We start from the raw sequence: 22,198 nt of genomic DNA on the forward strand, positions 1-22,198 counted from the left end.
TCTAAACTTCAAATTGACTAATCCAAAACTTAGCACACCATCCCAAAAAAGTCCAACAACTCATAGAAAATCTCAAGTGAGTTCCAATTATACCAATTGATTAAAAAGCCCTAATTTTTTAATCTATAGCTTATCTTCAAAAATACCTAAATTTGAAAATCAATTCAAATCAACATTCTGAATCAATTAAACATCAATTCTCACTTATATCAATATGACCCAATCTTTAAAACTCATTTTGAATCATCACATTGTCATTAACGCTCATAAACCTTCCAAAAATCATAAACCCTACTCCAAATTCAAGAAAATTAAATCAATTAAACACCTTGACTAGCCTATATAACCCATTTAAAATCAAAGTAATTGGTCAAAACCTCAACTCAAAGTATTTGAAAAATCCTAAGATTCAGCTATCTCAAACTTGAAAAATCCAAGAGAAAAGGACAGAGAAGAGTTTAGAATCACTTACTTGAGATTTCAGAACTACTTCCCCAAACTCAAAGTGTTGAAACCCTAGCAGAGGGGGTGATTCTCCCTTCAAAAACTCAATTTTGCAAATTGTCCATGCCCTTCATATTTATAAAAAACTGATCGTTCACCTTGGCGAACAACACAAAAAAGGTCATTTGCTTGCTTCTACCAAACTCATCATGGCAGATCTTACCATGTGCCATCATAGAAAATACAAAGCCAACACTTTCTCCTCAGTGAGGTTTGCCATAGTGAATAACCTACGAAGGGGTTGTTCACCTCTTTTTGCTTCTCTAATCTGACCTAACACTCCCTATAATTAACTAAACCTTAAACATTACTTAATCACTTAGGTTCTTCCCCTAAATCAAGCTTAAATAATACTAAATCTTGGCTTAGAGTTTTTGAATGTTACAACACATCTATATCCATTAGAGAAAAATATTAAATAGAAATGAAGAAAATTATATCCAATCTACTCCCTACAACAATAAGAATGAAAACAAAGGGAAGAATAGTGAAAACTTCTCTGAATTGAAACACACTATTACTTAGGCATAAATAAATAAATAAAAGATTTGAGCTTACTTAAATCCTTACTAACAATGACAATGAAGGAAGAAGAAAAAAGAATAAAGCTTAATCCTTTCCAAGCTACCAAGGCACCAATTAGAGCAAAGAAGAAGACAAAATGTTGAAGCTCAAAGGAAGAAATGCAAAGATCAACATTATCGATGCATCCACAGCACACACGCTGCCAACAAGAGAGGGGAAGACAGTGGGAAGAATGATGGAATCATAAGATGGAGTTACATAGTTGAGGTTCATACTCCAAGAACAGATTTGAGGTTCACACTCCATGAACTTTTTCTCTATTTTTGTCAAAACATAATGAATTGATTGGGAGGAGCAAGAAAATAAAATTTGATTTGAACTTAAATCTTCATATTTTTAAGGGAAATTTTGTAACATAATTCTTAAAAGGGTAGTAAATTCCTCTTTTCAACAAAACCAAGATTTAAAGTAGATATCTCATATATACACTCAATAACCACTATTGTCACCTAGCCACAATCTTTTCTTGGTCACCAAACTACAATAATTAATAAAAGAATTAATTAATTTATAATTACATTATCAAGATTATTACAATTATTATCTTTCTTTTGTCTCTCATTTTTAATGATTTTTTTTTTCATTTGAAGATGGGCTAACGAGTTTTAACTATACCCATTGTTATAAAAAGAAAATCATACCACTATTTTTCCGTTTTGTCTCAAGCTCTAATGGTTTTTCTTTCAATTTGGCATGTTTCTTGTACTTTTTTCCCTCTCCCACATTATCTTTACCTAAGTCTCTCTCTCTCTAACACAATAATGTGTGAAAAAACATTAGTTATTCAAAGTTAATTGCGTTACTATAAAATTATCACATAAATATATCATTAATTTTTATAAAAATAAAAATGATAAAAATTTATGGAAAAAAAACTTTCTGCAATGACGTAATATCACCACTGAAACACAACTTTGGTGGCACTAAAGAGAAGTCACTGTAGAAAGTTACACCTTTCAGCAATGACAAAAGAATGTCGATGCCAAGGGTTGCAACTTTTAGTAGCGACAAAGGTAAATCACTACCAGAGATTCACACTGATCTAACCCATTTATTATATATTATTTCATATCATTTTGTAGGTTGTTATGAATTATTATGAGCATAATTGAACATATTTGTGTCTAATATGGTTTAGATATCTTTGCATAGAGTTAATATCTTTTAAGGTCAAAATTGTTATAGTTGGTAATTAATTGTTATTGTTTAATTTCTAAGATAATCAGTACTTCATTTAGATTAATTTTTATTGTTGGACACAAGAAAAATAGAGCCAAGATCAAAGATCAAAGAACAACATAATGCAAAATGGTAGAGGAGTAGTTCTATCAAATTCACCGTGACGAATTTGTCCATCGCAACGGTGCCTAACACGCTTATGAAGCATCGTGTTCTACTTACAAGATATGACTCTAAACTATTTACCCACTTAAAATCTGACGTAGACCCGACCATAACACCCCAAGACTGATGCATTATCAAACCCCAATCATATTTACTTATTCACAACCTCTCCTATTCATTTTTCTCTCATCTTCACTCTTCATCATAGTTTCTACCATTCCACCTCTTCTTTTATTTTCCTACATTATCTCCCTGGAAGGTCTTTGGATTCAGTTGGGTGCAGCTATTTTCATGGCTAGAAGTGGCTAAGAGTTGTCTTCCTTAAAGATGGAAGAAGATGGCATGAGTCTAAGTGCTTTAAAGGGGAGTGCTTCATTTTATCCAATGTTGAGCTATGTAGTTATGATTTCTAAGTTTAGGCATTGTTTCTATGTAGATGAACTTGTGGGATTTAGTTAAATTTCTCTGTTTGGATTAATCTTTATAATTATGGGTTGGTTTTTATAGAATTTATGAGCTTCTATGCATATGTTTTCATATATATGTTCTTTATTTGGTTTCATTACTCATCTTGCTTTCTTAGTGGTTGTGAGTGGTTTGATATTAATGAAATTCAAGTTAAGAAAATTGCTTCAATCATTCCATAATTACACATTAAGGAAGCTTCACAAAATAAAGGTTTCATTGAGTAAAGCATTGGACTTAAGGGTTACCTTCGGGTGTTGATTTCAAAACCTTAATGAATCTGCACTCAAATATCATTTTGATAAGGGTTGCCATTGATTCTATTTTCAAGGATTTCATCAATTGTTTTTAACTTGATTTCCATCCATTCCATCCTATTTCCCCAAAATTTAAAAGTAGATTTACATTGCATTTCATCTCAATTAATAGTCTTAATAAAAAAAAAAACCCTCAACTTTTTCCTAGTCAATTTACATTTTTATGGCATTTAGTTAACTTAGGACCAATAATTAAGGCTCCGACAAATGAGATGACTCAAGGTTATGCCTATAGTACAATCCTTGGTTTTAATTTTGAATTTGACCCCAAAGAGTAAGTGAATGGTCATTTCAAGAAGCACTGTTGCCGAGGAGCCAAGAAATTAGTTTCCTAAGATAACTTGTGTCAACTTATTGTTAACCAGGGTGAAGAGCCTTTTTAGATTGTTTTTTGGTAGTTTAGTTATATATTTGTCCGTAAATATGTTTTTTTATAACATCAAAATTTTAAGAAATGCAAAGAAAAATCCTGATTTTCTTGCTTTTCATAGTTGCATTCTTGCATATAGGTTTCATACTTTGTATTTTGTATTTGCTTTCCATTGGTGTATTGCTAGTTTTTCTTGTGCCAATTGGTTTCTTGGTTTGAGCCCAACTGGATGCACACACCACTTCTCCAAGTCATTTATAATTGGTTTTGAAGGTTTTAGCATTAACAAATTGGTTTGGAACTCATTTGCTCAAAATTGATTTTGATAGCTTAAAGTTTTAGAGTCTATAGAGAAAATTTTGGTTCAATACCTTCAATTTTGTCTCCAAGGGTTTTTTTTTTGCAAGAAAAGTGTTCATATTCAAGTGTATTTAACTTCTTGGAACTTTTTTTAATTGGTTTGGAACTTTAGTTGCTTGAAAAATTCAATTTGGTACATAATCTAAAACTTTTTTTGGATTTTTACTGTTACTGTTGTCTGTTCTATGAAATCCGTCATGGCACTTTTGCCAATCCATCACAGCGTCTGTCTTCAGCACATGAAAAATTTGCTTCTGTGAAAGAGGCCGTGGCGCCTTAGCCCATTAGCCACGGCGTATCCTATTTGTCAAAAGTGTTGCATCCCTTTACCACATATGCAGCAGCCTGTACTATTTTTTTAAAAAAAGAAATCCATATATCTTACACACATACCACCCATACCATACATCTTATACATATGTCCACACACTTGCATCCGTTGCATCTTACCTTTTTACTTGATCTTATGTGCTTGCAAGTCAACTTTGTCTTCTTCTATTTTTATTTGTTTTACTCTCTTGCATGCATGCCTCAAAAAGCCAAACATGTACCCTATAATCCTAAGATTGAAAATAATTTGAAGAAGATTCAAAAAGAAAAGAGAGTTGAGGGGACAAGTAAGGTAATAGTTGAAGAAAAAAATATTTCAGTAAAGTCTAGTCTTTCTAGTAGTGAGAGTAAATCAGTTGATAACAAAATAATGGTTGACATCCCACCCAATCCACCAAACCTTGGCCCTAACAGTAACCTACTTAGATATGGTGGAAATAGAGGTGATGGGAAGCATAAAAGAGTTGGAGAGAATAATGGCAACCCTAGAAGAAGAACCATTAGAGAAGCCACAACTTCTAATATCAATTTTGATCTATTTATTGCTGCTTGTCCTAACTTTAAAGTAAATTTTGAAATTAAGGGTTTATTCATTAACTCACTTCCTATTAAGTGTTAGGACCTTGATTCTTTTACTATACCTTGTATTGTAGGTAGGACAACTATTCTTTAGGTCTTACTTGATTTGGATGTTGCAATTAATATTATGCCTAAGTCAATTTAGAAGTCACTATAAATCAAAAGCTTTAAACCTTCCACCATAATGCTCTAGTTAGTTGATAGGATGATGAGGTATCTCTATGGCTTCTTAGAGGGTATCCTTGTGAAAGTAAAAGATTTAGTAATCCCTACCAACTACTATGTGTTAGATATGCCTAATAAACAAGGTGGGGATGGAACTCTAATTTTGGGTTGACCCTTTCTTTGAACTACTAATACTAATATTGACATGCAAAAAAGTTCTATCACTATATATGTTGGAGATAAATTTCCATATTTTAATATGTATGAACAAATAAAACAAGCACATAAAGATTATTCTATATGTGATATTAACTTTTTTGATTGATTGTTTATTGATAAGCTTGATAATGCTAATCAAATGCATATTTCATTGCCTATTACTAATTCTTCTTCCCCCTCCCTTTTGAATGGTAGTTCTATAAACGTTTCTACTATTTATCAATTAGATTACATGCTTTTCACTCCACTCAATTCTATTATTATCATTAAGAAGTCTTCTACTAACCCCATGAGCTCAAGCAAGGCTTTCTTGCTTATGATATCGCAGGTGCTAATAGAGCTGGAAAGACTTCTAAGGGAAAGAAATATTTCAATCGTTTCAAGGAGCTGCGTGCCTTAAATGCTTATCGAGCATGAGCTTATTACAATTCCAGTTGTTGTACACTCCATTATCTTTGCACCCTTAACCAAGATGACCTACTAAGAGACAGTGGTTACTGCTATGAATAACAAGGAAGTGGCTTTTGACGAGAAGAATACAGATCCCAGCTCTAATTATGATTTATTGAAATTTTGTATTGACAATACCTTTATTACAATTAAGAATTATCTAATAAAGGCAATCATGGTTACAAGTTTTGCATAAAATTATAATAGATTATTTGGATTCTTAGTATTTCTTAACATTACATGAATTGTTTTATTTCTAAATCTAATATCAATTTCTTACAAAATAAAAAAATAAATTATACAAATTTTCTTTGAATTTTTTAAAATTGTGTATATGATAAAATATATAATAATCTAAATTTTAATAAAATTATATAAATTTTATTTTCAATTAAAATATGTGATGGTTTTAAAAATAAAATTTTATTTTTTATAAAGAAAATAAAATTTTAATTTTTCCTTGATGAAAAATTTTTGCGTATTTTTTGTTGGTTTTTACACAAGTTATAAACTTTGAGAGGAATCAGACTTAATTTAGTGAATTTTATTAACTGCTATTAGTTTTAAAAGTAAAATGTAGAAGGAAATATAGGAAGTTTGGATAGGAACAATATAATATTTTTAAATTTATATTTAAATATTTCGTTTTTTAAAAAATAATTTTAACTTTTATGATCCTCTTCAATAAATATCACTTCCTATAGCTCTTTCTCTCTAATTCTCCCAATATTTATCTGTCTCCCATGGATGGATCTGGAAGTCTTGAAACTTTGTGACCTTTATGAACCACTCAGTGATTTTTTAAAAATTATTTTAGGTCACTCTAAAGCTCAATTTACCAGTACATACAAGCCGGTCTGAGTTTTGTAACAAATATTTCATAGAAAAAATAAATATTTAAGAAAATGTCAAATTTTATCCAATAAAATAAGGAAAATTACGAATTTCTTTTGTCTAAAAAGGGTTTTCAAATTCAACTTTAAAAGGAAAAAAATTAGAACTTGAGTTAAAATATGAGGAGATCATTAATTAATATGTATCTCTATTGCACTTCCACACTTGATCTTTTGTCAGAAGCCTGAGAAAGGCATAAGAAATCATTAATTAATATTTGACAAGCAAAAAATTCGGACTGTATAATTTTTATTAGTCTTAAAATTAAAATGAAAGAAAATTAGAATCTATAATTTAAAAATTAAATTGGCATGTTGATAAGTTTTTTTTTTTTGTTGAAAATTCAGTAAATTGTCATTGAATTATTTTGTTAAGCAATAATCCCCTAAAATACACATTTGAACAATGTGGCCTTGGTTTTATCAGCACACGGGAAAATTAAGGACCATTTTAAGTTTGGGGCAACATAATTCTACTTGTCGGCCTTGTTTGGATTAAATTTGAAATCACTTATAAGTACATTTTATATAAATATATTTTATATAAGTCAAGATAAAACTGTTATCACATATTTAACTTATATTTCGTAAATTATGATTGAAAAATTACTTATAAGCCATTTTAGATCAGTCCTAAATAAATTGCCTCCTCTCCTTTAAGAACTCTATAACATGATATCTTTCCCGTGAAGCAAAATTTCTCTTCTATTTTTTTTTTTTTAGGAATTTGTTATTTTCTTTATACGGTCAGCCTCTTTGTTGTGTTTCTTATCTCAACTCGTCTTTTTATTATAAATTATTTTGTCTTTCTATTAAAAAGAAAAAGACCACTTAGTTTGGCAACGGTCTCATCATCAATCAACTAACAATGCTAACGGGAATATGTGCGCGCGCGCGAGGGCACCATATTTTATTAAAAAGAAAAGAAAACAGAATAAATAAGAATGCAGGTTTGTCAATTCCTGCCATGAGCTCCGCTGCGGCTAAAAATAAGGAAACGAATAAGAAATTCCCGCCACGATTAAAAAGATATTTAGATAAAATTAAAATCATGGTTTTAGAAGTGTTTTTACGTATGAGAAATTTGTTTCGATTTACAGAAAATTACTTCTAAAAAGTGATTCTGAGATTATTCAAACACCTCTTAAAAAGGAAAAATTCTCCATATCTTGTGTTATTATGGGAAGACTGGGAAAGCCAACTTCGGCACCGTGATTTATCGCCATATTTGGATGGAATTAAAGGGGCTCTTTAGGGTTTATTCTTGCAGAAATATTAGTGGAGAATAAAAAGATCAGAGAAGGCGGCGGCGGGAAGCAATAGGAACGAAAACTCATAACGAAGAAGATTGGGAAGACAAATCAAACAATTGGAAGTTTCTTAAAGGTAATCCTGTTCGTTTCACTGAGTTTTAATCTTCTGAGCAATCTGTTAATGATGCAAAAGCGAAATTGATCGTAGAAAGTGCGCCCAGGAGAGTCGAACCCTTTTGGATTCGAAAGAGATGGCTGGACAATCTGATCCTCACCTCTCTCTGTTTTCAGCTGAAGAGGTATCTTTACTTGGATAGTCAAAGAATTTCATCATACTTTTGTTTGCTGACAATAATTTATTGGTGTGATTTTGTTGCTAAGCTTGAATTTGTAGCTGAGGATGACATGGTTGAGACTGTGCCCAATCTCAAAATGGGTGCTCTCAATCTGGTAAGTGTAAGTATCAGTTGTAGCTTATACTCTTCCTACTCTCTGCGAAGGAGAAAAGAAGGTTGTTTTTCATATCAACTTCATTTCGGTGAAAATGGCAGGGAGATTTTGGTCCATTTGCTCCACAAATAGCTACTCAAGTGCCATTGTGGTTGGCTATGGCTTTGAAGAAGAGAGGAAAATGCTCTATTCGCCCTCCTGAATGGATGTCAGTTGGTGAGCTGCATTTATTTTTTGTCTATTAATTATCCTTGATCATTTTAATGACGATATTTCATTCTTTATTTTTGTGAAGGATGAACTCATAAATTTATTTCTTGCTTTTTTTTTTTGGTCAAAATTCATTGCTTGCTATTCTATGAGAAGGAAAGAGGGTGAAGAGGGGAAGAGAGTGAAGAGGTTTACGAGTAAGATTTTCTTAGGATCTATATATTTCCACCATTGAAGGCCTGTATGTCACAATCACGTTAAGAAAAATATAAACTGTCTCCAGAAAGAACAAATTCTATTCTAATGGATCTTGGTATTTCGGAATTCTAATGCCTTTATCCCAATTGAATGTTATGGATATATTTTACCTTGCCTCTGATTTTTTTTTTCCCCAAATATTTCTCCTTCTTTGTTATTTATGTTCCCAAAATTTTCGTGCCATAGCCTTGCGTGGCATTGAATTCTTTTTTTTTTTTTTTGGAGTCAGACAAATATGAATTACTGTTAAAACTGATCTGGTAATTTCTTACCAGACTAACAAAAAAAAAATTCTCAGTATTTATTGCGGCTAATATGCAATGTTTTCAAGTACTTTTTTTGCAAAAAAATGATGGACAATAAATTCTTCTAAATCATCGAATTTTTGAAAATAAGGCATTATACTGCAAAGTTGTTGTGGCTCTATGGAATATAGAACGGGTACATAATTTTGAGGGTCTAAGCACGCCAGCGAAGCATCCTTATGCAGAATAGAATTATACCGGTATTTTTTGCTCTGATAAATGAAGAATATTTTACTTTCGAGTAAGTATTCATGACGTATGGTCTATAAGTGGAGTTGATATTCATGACCTGTACCTGAACGCACTATAGGTCTATTTATCCTACCTTGCATTGCTACGTTTTCTTGAATTCGAGTGTCCCCAAGGTCACGTTCACGTTTTCCAGTACCTTCTTCACCTGCTTGCCTGTGAATCAATTGTTGGTCTGCATGACGGGAGTCGCCCACTTGGACAGTAAAGGCAGTATTAGGATCGAATGAGAGTGGGAGAAAACCAACTAGATCCTGGTGGATGAAACTATGAGTAGCTCTGCAATCAATGAGAATCAAGACATCCTTACCGCAGATGGAACCCATTAACTTGATTGTCTTACCGCCTGTAAAACCAGCCAGAGAGTTCAGTGATAACGACATAAGCTGTCCTGGTATAGTGTCCATTTCCTCAGGGGCTAACTCTTACGCAGGCACCATCGGCCCTTGTAGAGGTTCATCCAGGTCGTCGGCTTCCTCCGATAGAATGAGGACTTGGAGCTGTTTCTTCTTGCAACGGTGGCCTGGTCAGTATTTCTCATCACATTTAAAACAAAGGCCTAGTTCGTGGCGGTGCTCGATCTCAACATCAGTGTACTTCTTCGGCATCGTGCGACTCACCTGAGTGACCGGAATAGAGACTGCCTTAGAACTTTCAGCCACATTCAGTGTCGGCGATGAAATGGATTTCCCTGTATCAACTACAGAATAATTACAGGTATATTGGGCCCGGGTGCCAGCCGGCTTATCTTTGGTCCATGTCCGCTGTGGCCCAGATCCACGTAGAGGCGTAGGATGCGACAGTACCCAATTCCTCTCCTCCAATTTGAGAGCTATGTCCATGAGCTCCGAAATGGACCTGAGCTTCATCAAGCGAAGGTCCGCCTTGATCTCTATTCGTAACCTGTTAAAGAAGGCCGCAATTAAGACTTCATCGTCGCAATTGTCAAGTGTTGCTGAGATTAGTTCAAACCACTCGATATAATCTGCTACTGATCGGGTTTGACGGAGGGCTATTAACATCTCATAGGTGTTCCCATATAGTGATGGATGGAAACGGAGAATCAGGTCCCACTTAAGTTCTTTCCAGTTGGTCACCAGTGATTGAGCCTCCTTCCATTGGAACCAGTTCAGGGCCCGTCCTCAAAGCACAAAACTGCAGCATCCAACTTGTCACATTCCTGTACTTTGTGTACCTTGAAATATTGTTCGATTTTGAAAATCCAGCCCATCAATTCATCCCTTGAAAATAGAGGCATGTCAAGTTTTCTGTAAGATGAAGGAACGGATTCATCGTTACCGTCCTTATCGTCAATCTCAATGACTTTGATTTTCTGCTCTGAACCGCCATCTTTCGGGATAGCTAAACCACCTGGTTCGATGGAATCATTAGGTTGATTGCTCTGATTGCTCTGACGGTCTTGGCGTTTGCCCAAACGTAACTCGGTCAAAACCTCTGCCATCATCGTCTTGAGGATTGCTACCTCATCACACAATTGCTCTACCTTTTGTTTGTTCGAAGTTATATGGGGAGGTGACGTCTTCCATCTGATTGTCTTGTCGTGTGTTAACCATGCCAGGACTCACGATGCTCTGATACCTTTGATGGAAACTACTCCAGATTCACTGTATTACTCAACTAAATAGGAACCGATCCACAGGGAAAATCCTAATGGAAGGGATACAACCACAAGGGAACCCTGTAGCCTAGTGTATTCGAGAACACCACTCTCCTCACAATCCACTCATAATTTCCATGTCCTTCCCATACAACTAACGGAGCCATATATGCATTTCCCATCCTAACTGTCTGTCAGATAATACCACAATTACCCTCGTCATGCAACTCACGAACACACCCTTATAAAATGGGCTACATTTGGTTTTAGGCTTTCTTTCTCACATAGGTATACTTGGGTCCACACTCAACACACTCCTTCTATTCTCCACCACCTTCCCAACTTGAGGTGGAAGATGATCTGTTAGTCTATACTGTCTCTCACCCTGCAAACTCTGTTGAATCCCCACCAGTTCAAGCATTTGATTGACCACTTGTTGCTCGTGTTTATTCTAGACATCATAAGGAGAATATTGTTGCCGGTCCAAACTCGTGCCTTTCACCATCTGCTTTGTAATCAAATCAAAGTTTTTGCAATCTAACTTGCTTAAATCTGATCCTGATCTGCTTGATATCCTAGTCTTGATTTACCTATTGCCTTTCAAAAGGGTAAAAAGGAAGTATACTTATCCCGTCTCATCCGTTGTCTCTTATGATCATTTGTCTCCTCTTTCTAGTTCCCTCATTGGCTCCCTAGATACTATTTCTATTCCTAAAACCATCCATGAAGCATTATCTCACTTGGGTTGACGTGTTGCAATGGAGGAAGAGAAGTTGGCTCCTGATGACAATGGTAAAGGACTAGTAGATGCGAGTGGCTGTTCCCTGTCAAAATGAACCTTGATGGCATAGTTGCCCAAATCAAAACTCACCTTATTGCTAAAGGATATGCTCAAATTTATGGTGTGGACTCTCTCACCTGCGGTAAAAATTTTCTCGTTCAAACTCTTCATGAATGCACCATGCTTATGTAGGTATTGTCACTTTGTTTGTGATAAGATTCGAGACAACTCTATCCCGTTAGAACATCTCAGAACAGGAGATTAATTGGGTGACATTTTTACAAAAGCTTAGTGGGGCTCGGATTGGATATATTTGTAAAAAGTTGGGTCTGATTAACATCATTGCTCCAACTTGAGAGGGAGTGTTAGAGTTTGTAAAAGTATCGTAGGCTATGTTATAGGCTATATTATAGAGTCTGCTAGTAGCAAATAAATATGTTAGGTTATGTAGGATAGGCTATGTTGATGGGCAACCAATGAGCCAGAATTACCTATCTCATCCCTTGTGTCTCATACGAAATAAATTAAATATTTTGGCTCATCAATCTACAATCTTAAAAGGGTTTTTATTACAAAAAAAGTTTTTGATCTATCAGTATGTGGAAATTTGTTATTAATATGATTTTTACATTGTTAATAGGGCACTATGGTGTCGTGTGATTCATGTAGCTGACCTTACTTAGTAGGGTAATGCTGCTTGTTGTTGTTGCGAAGTGATAAGATAAAATTTCTTTTGATGTTTCCACACCTTTGTTTGTGAATAGATAATTTAACTCAAGTTCTGGAGGCTGAGCGAGAATCTCAGGAAATGTCTGAAAAATTACCATTTCATTATGTAGAAATCTCAAGACTTCTCTTTGATCAGTAAGTTTAGTGACATTAACTTATTCTGTTTGTTACTTTTATGTGACTAATTAATATCTTCGTGGATTTTAGTGCACGCGATGACATTCCTCATGTATATACGGTTAGTTTAAGAATCTTTCAACTTCTGCAACTGTGTCAAACGTTTCTTCTTGTTCTTTGACTCCTATCTAATTTGAAAAGGTGAGATCTCTAATTGAGGACATACGAGACGTAAGATTTCATAAAGTAAGGACCGACTTGGAGGCATTCAATGGTCGTACAATTGCTGTCAAGGTAATTTCTTTTAATATTTTTGAATGGCGTCATCCTGAATATTTTCATGTTAAACTTCATAACCAATTACATGGATACTCTGTCAATTGAGTTATCCAAGGAAGCTGCTCCTTGCTGATTATGAGAACACAAATATGAAAGATGAAGAAAAAGATCTGGACCCAAAAAAAAAAAAAAATCATGTTTGTAATATTTAGTGCAGAGTGAAGGACGGACTGTTTTGTTTCATGCCCTTTACAGAATGTAAAGGTTCCAATGAAAGCACCTATTTAGACTTTCTATTTTCAATAAATAAATGAAAGCACCTATTTAGACTTTCGTTTTTCAAAGAACCAAAAAAAAAAAAAATCCATCTGCATCAGGTATTGCTGATTAATTCAGAGTTAATTGTGGTTAGAAGGTTCTCTCAACAATATTTTTTTTCACAATATTCAGCTCAAGATTTTGGCTTATTATGACTTTCCCCCTCCAAGAAGCTATACAGCAAATATCTTCTACTCAGCCATACAATTTGATGCTATAAATGGTGGGTGGATGTTTGGCATTTTGTTATCGTTTTTCTTGACCTATAACCATAGCATTGAGATTAGATCCTCTTTGGAAATTGTATGTCGTTTTAAGAATGCTTGGTGTGAGAGGGAAAGAGGTATGAACACTTCACACAGAAGGGCCCTATGTTATCATTAATTTTCACTTTATGTTTATACTCAGGCATGCCTGTGGCTTTTGGGATATTGCAGATTAAGAATTTGTCGGCAATGGAGGTGAATATTGTTCGCCCATTTATTAGAAGAGCTTTGCAGGCCTTTTGTAAGCATGATAGTCCAGAGTTGATACCAGAACCAGAGAGAGTGGCTGACAAACGCCCACAATTAGTCAACAAGGCTCCAAGAGTATGTGTTCACTTCTGCTACATGCTTACTTGTGTTGATCTTATTATTTTGCATATTCTTGATAGGAGATAATGTTTCTGTGAAGCTATAGATTTCCATTTGTCATATGACCATCTTTCACGGAAGATCAAAATAAGTAATTAGATCTTACTGTTGTAGAAAGATATTCCAGTCTATCATGAGCATTCTTTTCACCCAACAAACGGTTTTTAAATTTATCCTTTTTTAAAAAAATATTACAGAGGCAACTGCGACGATGATAATCTACATCTCATCAAATATCATAACCTATGGTATGTGGCTGGCTTTGAGGTGCTTACATCTGAAAGTGTCTTTACAGAGATTATCTCTAAAATTCTCATTATTGTTGAGAATCAAAACATACTTGCTTGACAATTAACACTTATGTATGCTCCTTCTGTTATGTAGTCATACTTGGTATGCTCATCATTGGTAATACAAAATGAGCTTTTCTGCTCTAAAATGTTCTCGTCATTGTTGAGAATCTATGAACATTTGAAGGATTAATCATAAGTTTTAATGTGGCACCGTGAAGGATTAGGACAGGTGGATTAGTTAAGAGTTAAATTTTAGGCAATAAATTTCTTCCGAGGGGTTTCACCAAAAAAAAAAAAAAAAATTCTTCGAGGGGACTGGTTTGATCGTAAGGCTTAGTTTTATTAGGAATGCCTAAAAATTTCTATTTATGTTGGATATTATTATTAGACGCAATGTAAGTCAAATCGATGATGATATCCTAAATATTCTGAATGTTTTTCCTTTTAGTTTCAATGCAGCAGAGTGTAATTAAGCATCCTAGACGTAATTTTTCACACACTTCAAACTTCGAATCTACAGGAAAGCCGATCAAAATAAACTTTGCTTTTAGTTGCGAAATTTATACAAATCTTTCCTCCATTTTTAAAATAAAGATGAACTCTATATTTTCAGCTAAAATCATATAGCCTTATAAGTTTTATACATCTGTTGAAACAAAGTTTAATTTACACAAACTTCTTTTTTCTATTAATTTTATTAAAATTCTACTACTGATTCTTAATATAAGAGTTAATTGACACTTATGTTTGATTCTAAACATAAGATTTTAATTAACTTTGTCTCTCAAATCAATGACATTTATTTAAAATATCTTTGCAATCGATTCTTACCAAGAAATAGTTCTAATATGCATGATGGTTGCAGATAGCTTTGGAAAATGAAAACACATTTATTATAATTAATTAACTTAACTAATTTTTCTAATCTCTTCAAATTAGTTATTTAGCTCTTGTATTAAAAATAAGAGGTGATAACAAATCTATCGTGAAAAATGAAAAGATGTTGATGTGTTTTCAGTAAAATTCAAGGAGACTTTGGACTTATATAATTTATTATTTGAAAATAAAAGGAAAATTACTAATGTAACAAAATTTGAAATTTTAATTATTGAATATTCATATCTTTGCATTGGGCTATTGGTTTGTTGTGTCGCGTCTCAGGGCTGGCTGGCATTTTGATTGTAGTTTGGAGATGTTTAAAAAATTAATTAAATTAGTTATTTATTATACATGTGTGAGAATCTCTCTAAACTATATTCTCCAATCATATGCATCAAATGATTAGAATTATTTATTAACAGGAACTCTTCACAATCAATAGGATATTTTGGAAAAAGATAGAAAATAAAGTGAATTGATGATTTATATTTAAAACCAAATCTAATCTCCTACTAGCTTGTCTATAAAAGAATGAAGGTATTATTTTACCTTTTTTGAGTTTATATAAATTTTTTATCATTAAAATTTAGACCCATTTTGATTTTGGTACCTCAAATTCCAAGACCAATTTTAGTTTCTAGAATTTAGTCCTTTTTAAGATGTCAATCCATGAAGGTATAACTTCTCTCTCTCCAACCAATGGGGGTTGAGATTAATCCCTTACAATGTAACGAGCCAAGATTCAAAGCCTCCCATAGGGAGATGTGCCTACATTTAGTGTCTGATAATGCCTCAAATAAGATTGCCTTTAATAGAAAAATATATATGCATAGTGCAAAAAAAAATTAAAATATGTTGAAGTGTTGTAAATGATGTCAAAATGATGATGTAGACTTATTAAGAAGAAGAGTTGTTCAAAACACAATGCAGAGAACAATTATAGAAAGAGGGATGAGTTCTCAAAACACAATGAAGTAAACAACTCTAATGAACAATGAAAGAAAAAAAAAAAGAGCATCTTGAGTATCTGGTTTTTTTTTTTTGTTATTCAGACAAGATCTAATTAAGTGTCATCTAGTAAGTTCACATTATGATTTTAATACAGTTTACGATACTTCAGCAATTTGAACACTATTACACCTTTAGAGACAAACATTTTAAGACAGATTACATTTAAGGGACTAAAATCATGGGTTTTAAATTTAAGGGAACAAAAGTAAAGTAGGCTCAAATTTTATGAACCAAAAATTATATTAACTTTCTTTTAGTGCTACAATAAAACATAATACTTCTCCTATCATTAATATTGAACCTAATTGTGAAGTTAATTTTGATCTTAAATGTAAATTTGTTTTTCACATTTATCAATTTTCTCAAGTTACCCCTAGTAATACCCCATCAATAATAATCAAGTAAAAGAGAGGTGACGATATTAAAAAAGATAAATATGGTATTTTATGAAACATATGTCATATTTATTATAATTAACTAATTTATCAAATTTGCTTAATTAAATTAAATTAGTTAAATAGGTTTTATATTGAGAACCAAATGAGTACAATAGGATTAAACACATTTTCTTTTGATAATTAATAATTGGTTTAATAATAACTTTGATCCTTTAAATTTGCTTTCATTTTGATTTTAGTCCTTCAAGTTTTAAACAATAAGTTTTGGTCGCTCAAGTTTTTTTTCATTTAAAATATTAGTCCCTATAATTCAATAAAAACTTGGACCATTTTTTCCCTAGAGGAACCAAAACCTATAATTTGAAATTTGAGGGACCGAAACCAAAATGAGAATAAATTTGAGGGATCAAAGATTATAGTAACCCTTATCATCTTAATTGAAGAGAAACCTAGTACAAGGACTAGTTTTAATTGTTAATATAATACTTCAATTTCTTTTGTCTTTCATTTTATTAATTTTTTTTAAATACCTTCATTGATATTTTTTTTGGTGAATATTCAGAGTATTTGGATGGAAACGAAATCATGATTTTAAAAGTGATTTTACGGTATACGAAGTAAATATGTGAAGAAGTCTATCTCGATTTGTAAAAAGGTGTTTTGGAGAAGTACTTTTACAGCTTTCCAAACACCCCCTGATGGATTTTCAACTCGTGGGTATGAAGTTCCCACCCAATCACTGTACAAAAGGCTTCTCGTACTCCGTGGTGGATTTTCAAAGAAGCAACTATCATCATCAACCTGGAAACTTAAGTTTGCTAAGGCATCTGCACAAAAATGGCCTTCTATAGGTAAATGTTTTACCTATTCCTCAATTGATATTCACTCAATAATACTTGCCCGGGGGGACTGCCTTGACAATAGTTTAAAAGTTTACATAAGAGTATTGTAAGAAAATCAAGTCACATTCATTATAATTAATTAATTTACATAATTCTTTTAATTTATCAAAATTAGTTAAGTTACTTTACATTTAATCAAAGAACATGAAAACAAAGGCAGGTTAAGCTAGGCTTTTGGACTTTCAGGTTGCAACCAGCTATTTTGATTTTGTATATGAATATTCTTTATGAGACTAAGAGTATTAAAGTTAAAATCTTTCTAACAAGTGTACTTCTCAAAATTCAAACATGTATTCTTCTTCTTAGGCAGGTAAGACCACTTACCATCTCAACCAATAACTTGTTAGTAAAAAATATGCAATTTTCATAATGAGATTAATATCCCTTATTAAACTCTTACACCTTATTTTACTACCCTTATAAAAATAAATTGAAATTAAAAATCACATTAATACATCAAAACATTTTAAAAATAAAATGATTTATAAAAATATATTTTAATTTATTATTGAAATTAAATAATTTGGTAGTAATTTATATTTGAATTTTTTATCTAAAAATCGAAATCCTTGAAATTCTTGAACTTGGATAATTCATTGGTCATTTAATTTGAATTGTTATTAATACATTAAAAAAATGGTTAGATGCCACTCAACTAGCATTTTATGGTCACCTCAAACAAGACAGATTAAGCCCTATTTAAAATAATTTATAAGTAACTCTTTAATCATGATTTATGAAATATAAAATAAATATATAAAAGAAGTTTTATCTCAATTTACATAAAATGTACTTATAAGTGCTTTTAAATACCATCCCAAATATACCCTAAATATACACAACAAGAAACAAAAAACTGGATATTAAGATAGTGGTTAAAAGGTTAATTGGTAAGACCAGGGTTAAATCGAGATCAAATCGATCAAATTAAAATAATATAATTTAATTAAAAATAATAAAATATAACAACATCAATAATTAGTAATAACAACATACAAGGAAAACAAAGGACCACCCAGTTCGGTTTAATTTTTTTTTTTATTGATAGACTGTTTTTGGGGAGAGGGGGTTGGAAAACAGTAAACATTACGTCCCCTCGTTATTTTTTTAAAATTGTATTTCTAGTTTTCTCATGTCTCAAAACTTCAAATCATAAAAAAGTTTTGGTAAAAAAACATAAAAAACAGTTTTCTTTCATATTTTTTTTTATTGAATACAAATTAAATACCCTCACACACAAACATATAACGCTGGGCTTAAATCTATATACAAATTTGGTCATTAAAAAAAAATCTAGCATCCAAATATGACGGCTAGTCAATTTTTTCTTACAAAATTTAAAAATATAATCAACAAATTATTTGAGAAAAAGATTCCAAAATCAACAAATTTTATCTTATATAAATTATTTGTCTTATTCTACAATCACAATAAGTCAATATTTTTATCATTTAATTGTCAGGTCAGATTATTTTTTTCCCCCCAATTTTTTCTTACTTTCCACAAATTTGGGGGGAAAAAACAAAATTCCCCAATGGGTATGAGGGATTTGGAGGGGAGGGGAGGAAAGGGGAAGGATTTTAATCATTTCCTCTTATTTGGCAACACACAAATTTTAGAAGGGGAGGAAAAATTTTAAAAAAATTTTCTCCCCTCCCCTCCTTAACCTCCCTTCCAAAATTGGGAGGATTTGGAAGGAAAGGGCAATATTTTGTTATGTTGTGACCATTATGTCCATATTTTGTCATGTGATGACTATTATGCCCATATCTTAGATAAAATAAGGGCGAAATTGTCTATGTTAAAATATTTTTCCCCCCTTCTCCTCATGAATCAAACAAGATAATATTTAAACCCCTCCCCTCCCCTCCCCTCTTTTTTTATAAATCCAAACAAAGTAATATTAAAATCTTTCTACTCTCCTCCCCTTTCCTTCATTAAAATCCCTCTCCTCTCTTTCCTCTCATTGACTCAAACAGACCCTAAATAACCCTACCTGTTGTTACGTTACTCCCTTCCCATTCGCCCCTCTGCTTGCTCATCGCCTCTCTGCTTGCTCATCGCCTCTCTGCTTACCGTTGCCGTTGCCGTGAAGTAAACCTCCGCCCGGCGCTGCACTTACTCTTGCTCATCACCTCCAGTTGTGTCACTCCCCTTTGCTCTTGCTCATTGTCTCTTTTCTTGTCTTTTGCTCTGTTACCACAATACTGGTATATAAGCAGCAACTTTTTTCACTCTTAAAATAGCCATTAATTTCTTTTGGACATATCTGAGCACCTTCCTCAAAAGCGTTATGAAGCGATGGTAAAATCAGATTATGGGTGAAGATGCTTCACTCACTGCTTCTACGGCAACTTCCGCTGTGGTGTTCTATGCCGTTGTCGGCTGTGATTTCTTTGATAAAACTGGAGGTAATGTTTGCGAATTTTATTTCTTTTATTCTTTTAGATTATTTTTCTGCCTTTATTTCTGAATTTGTTTATTAATATTTTTTTGGCAGTTCCTAATTGTTTTGTTTAGTTTGTATTGGTTTTTTTTTTTTTAAGAAAATCGTTTTACTTTTATTATATTCTTTGTTATTTTATTCGTTGACTAATTGACTATTTAATTTGATTTACTTTTATTTAATTTTTTTAGTGGTATGTTACTGTATTTCTGTGAGGTGTATGACTTTCCAGACATCAGACATTTGATTTATATTTACATATAAAGTCTAACAGGATGTTTTGGTGATTTTGTTTTCTAAGTTGTGCAGGAGCAACAAAATTGTAATGCAAATTATAATTCTTCTATCAAGAATTTGGAAGCAAAGATTGGGCAATTAACAACAAATTTCAGTAATCTGAAAACTAATAGATGACTTATCAAGTGACACCATAATTAATCCAATGAGAGATGGAAAAGTAGAGTCTAAAGCTGCTACTCTTAGATGGCCTCCTAAGGTCATTATAGAGGATGATGAAAAGGCTATTCAAAAGGCTAATGAAAAAGTAGATAAGGAAGTTGAAGGTGAATATCAAGACAAGGGTGGAGGCAACAATTAATGGGCATTATAATTAAAAATCTTTCTCCATTTTAAAAAAGTCGAATAAAGTATAATGGGTTAGCTGTTTCAGTGATGTTTGAGAACAAATTTAAGAAAAAGAAGTTTGAAAAGTTTAATGAGGTGTTTGGTCATGCTTTTTGTTGAAGATTAATTGTTTTTTGACATTGGTTTTATTAATGTGTATTGTCAGGAAAAAAAATGGTGTTGAAAGGAGAGACATCAAAATCAAAAGCACTGAAAAATGGATATATGTTATTTTGAAAGGAATTTGCCAAGGGAGAAAATTTTAAGGGTATAAGAGATAGAACTAACAAGGCCAAGAAGGCATTAGCAAGATTGTCTAAGAGGGAGAAGAAAATATATAGTGAAAGGGCTAAGCAATTGAAGGTCGAGAAAAAGAAAAGTAAGAGGAAAGTGTCCATGTTGACCCATTGCTCAGTTTGTCAATTCATGTTGTTGGTGGAATTTGTTGAAAGTGACAAAAGTTTAAGAGAAATGATAAAGAATATAAGATTCTCCAAGTTTTTGAATGTAGATTGTGAGAAACTCTTTCATAATTTAATTGTGATTTTCAATTGATTGTACAATCCACTAACACATCAATTCAAACTCAGGGGAAGGATAGAGGAAATTGAAGCAAATGAGGTAGAAAAATTGGTCGGCATATCTAATACTGGGGAAAAAGTGAGGGTAGATGTCAATAAAGATGATGAGACATATAAGAGGTCAAGGAGGAAGTATAGTAAAATTGTATATAGCAAGATACTAGCTAACATAAAATCTAAGTAAGGATGAAGAGTAATTTGAATTCTTATTTAAGTTATACATACTAGGGACTTTTCTAGCTTTGACTTCAAGCACAGAAGTATGTGACAAGTTATTGAAGGTCATGTGTTTGACTATGAAGGGATTTGAATAGTATGACCGGGTAACATACATCATGAAGGAATTTTACAAGGAGATGGAAAATCATGTGAATTTGTTTAGATAGGAGAAGGATGATAGTTACACTGTGGCTGAAGGCTTGTACTTCTTGCTAGTATCTTTTTTGGTTATACATTTTGTTAAATATTTTTGTTATTGTTTGATTGAATTGGGTTATGTGGAGTGTTTTCTAATTGTTGTTGCAACTATATTTAGGTGAGAAATTCCAGTTATCAAAAGTTGTTAGCCACGGCCCAAAAAATGCTATTAAGCATTGGATGGACAAAAGAATAAAGTATTGGCAAAAAAAGAGTCGAATAGTGTCACATCTCCTTTATTACCTCATTATACGTCAATTGGAACCATTCGGAATCATTATACAAGCTTTAAGTGTAAGAAAATTTTAATCACACAATTTCTATTTTTTGATTTCCGTACACTATTCACAGCAATTTGGGTCAACTTTGAAAATCCAAAACTAATTGTAGAAAAGTCAAAACGAGGTGTTTCAAAGTTCTATGGAAAGCTCTTGACATGCTCTTTAAAGGAAAAATACTCATTGGTATCCAGACCTCATGTATCAATCCCAAATCTCACTCAAAGTAGTACTGTTTATTTGGTCATTTTTTAATTTTTCAGGATTTATGCCCAAATTTGGAAGGGCATAACTTTCTGTACAAAATTTAATAAATTACCACTTGTTTTAAAGCTAAAAATGAGATATATAAGTATGTCAAATTTCAGATCCAAATTCATCCAATTGCTTAAAATCACATTGATCAAACTTTACTCCCAAAAAGTCGACTTTTATCCCTTTTCTCATACCATTCTTGCTTTTTCTTTTTCTTTTCCTTTCATTTAAATTTTCCCATCATACAACACATACTTTAACCATAATTCCTTGAGCAATTGTTTAAATAGAAGGTATCCATATCATTGATACACATTTTAATATAGTCCAT

The 22,198-nt window shown here is 32.5% G+C and overlaps 1 protein-coding gene across 1 annotated transcript; it reads left to right on the forward strand.

The window, feature by feature from the left end:
* Positions 1 to 8,058: 8,058 nt before the first annotated feature.
* On the forward strand, positions 8,059 to 14,058 carry LOC114713618 (DNA replication complex GINS protein PSF2-like). The gene is made up of 8 exons (XM_028898291.1): positions 8,059 to 8,133; positions 8,216 to 8,290; positions 8,386 to 8,500; positions 12,470 to 12,569; positions 12,642 to 12,672; positions 12,753 to 12,845; positions 13,586 to 13,738; positions 13,981 to 14,058. Exons 1-8 carry the CDS (start codon positions 8,086 to 8,088, stop codon positions 13,996 to 13,998), a joined length of 633 nt encoding a protein of 210 aa, XP_028754124.1. The 5' UTR covers positions 8,059 to 8,085; the 3' UTR covers positions 13,999 to 14,058.
* Positions 14,059 to 22,198: the final 8,140 nt, after the last annotated feature.

This window comes from Neltuma alba, unplaced genomic scaffold (assembly GCF_004799145.2).
Source record: "Neltuma alba isolate B1F8T4 unplaced genomic scaffold, ASM479914v2 tig00011439_pilon, whole genome shotgun sequence".
NCBI classification, from domain to species: domain Eukaryota; kingdom Viridiplantae; phylum Streptophyta; class Magnoliopsida; order Fabales; family Fabaceae; genus Neltuma; species Neltuma alba.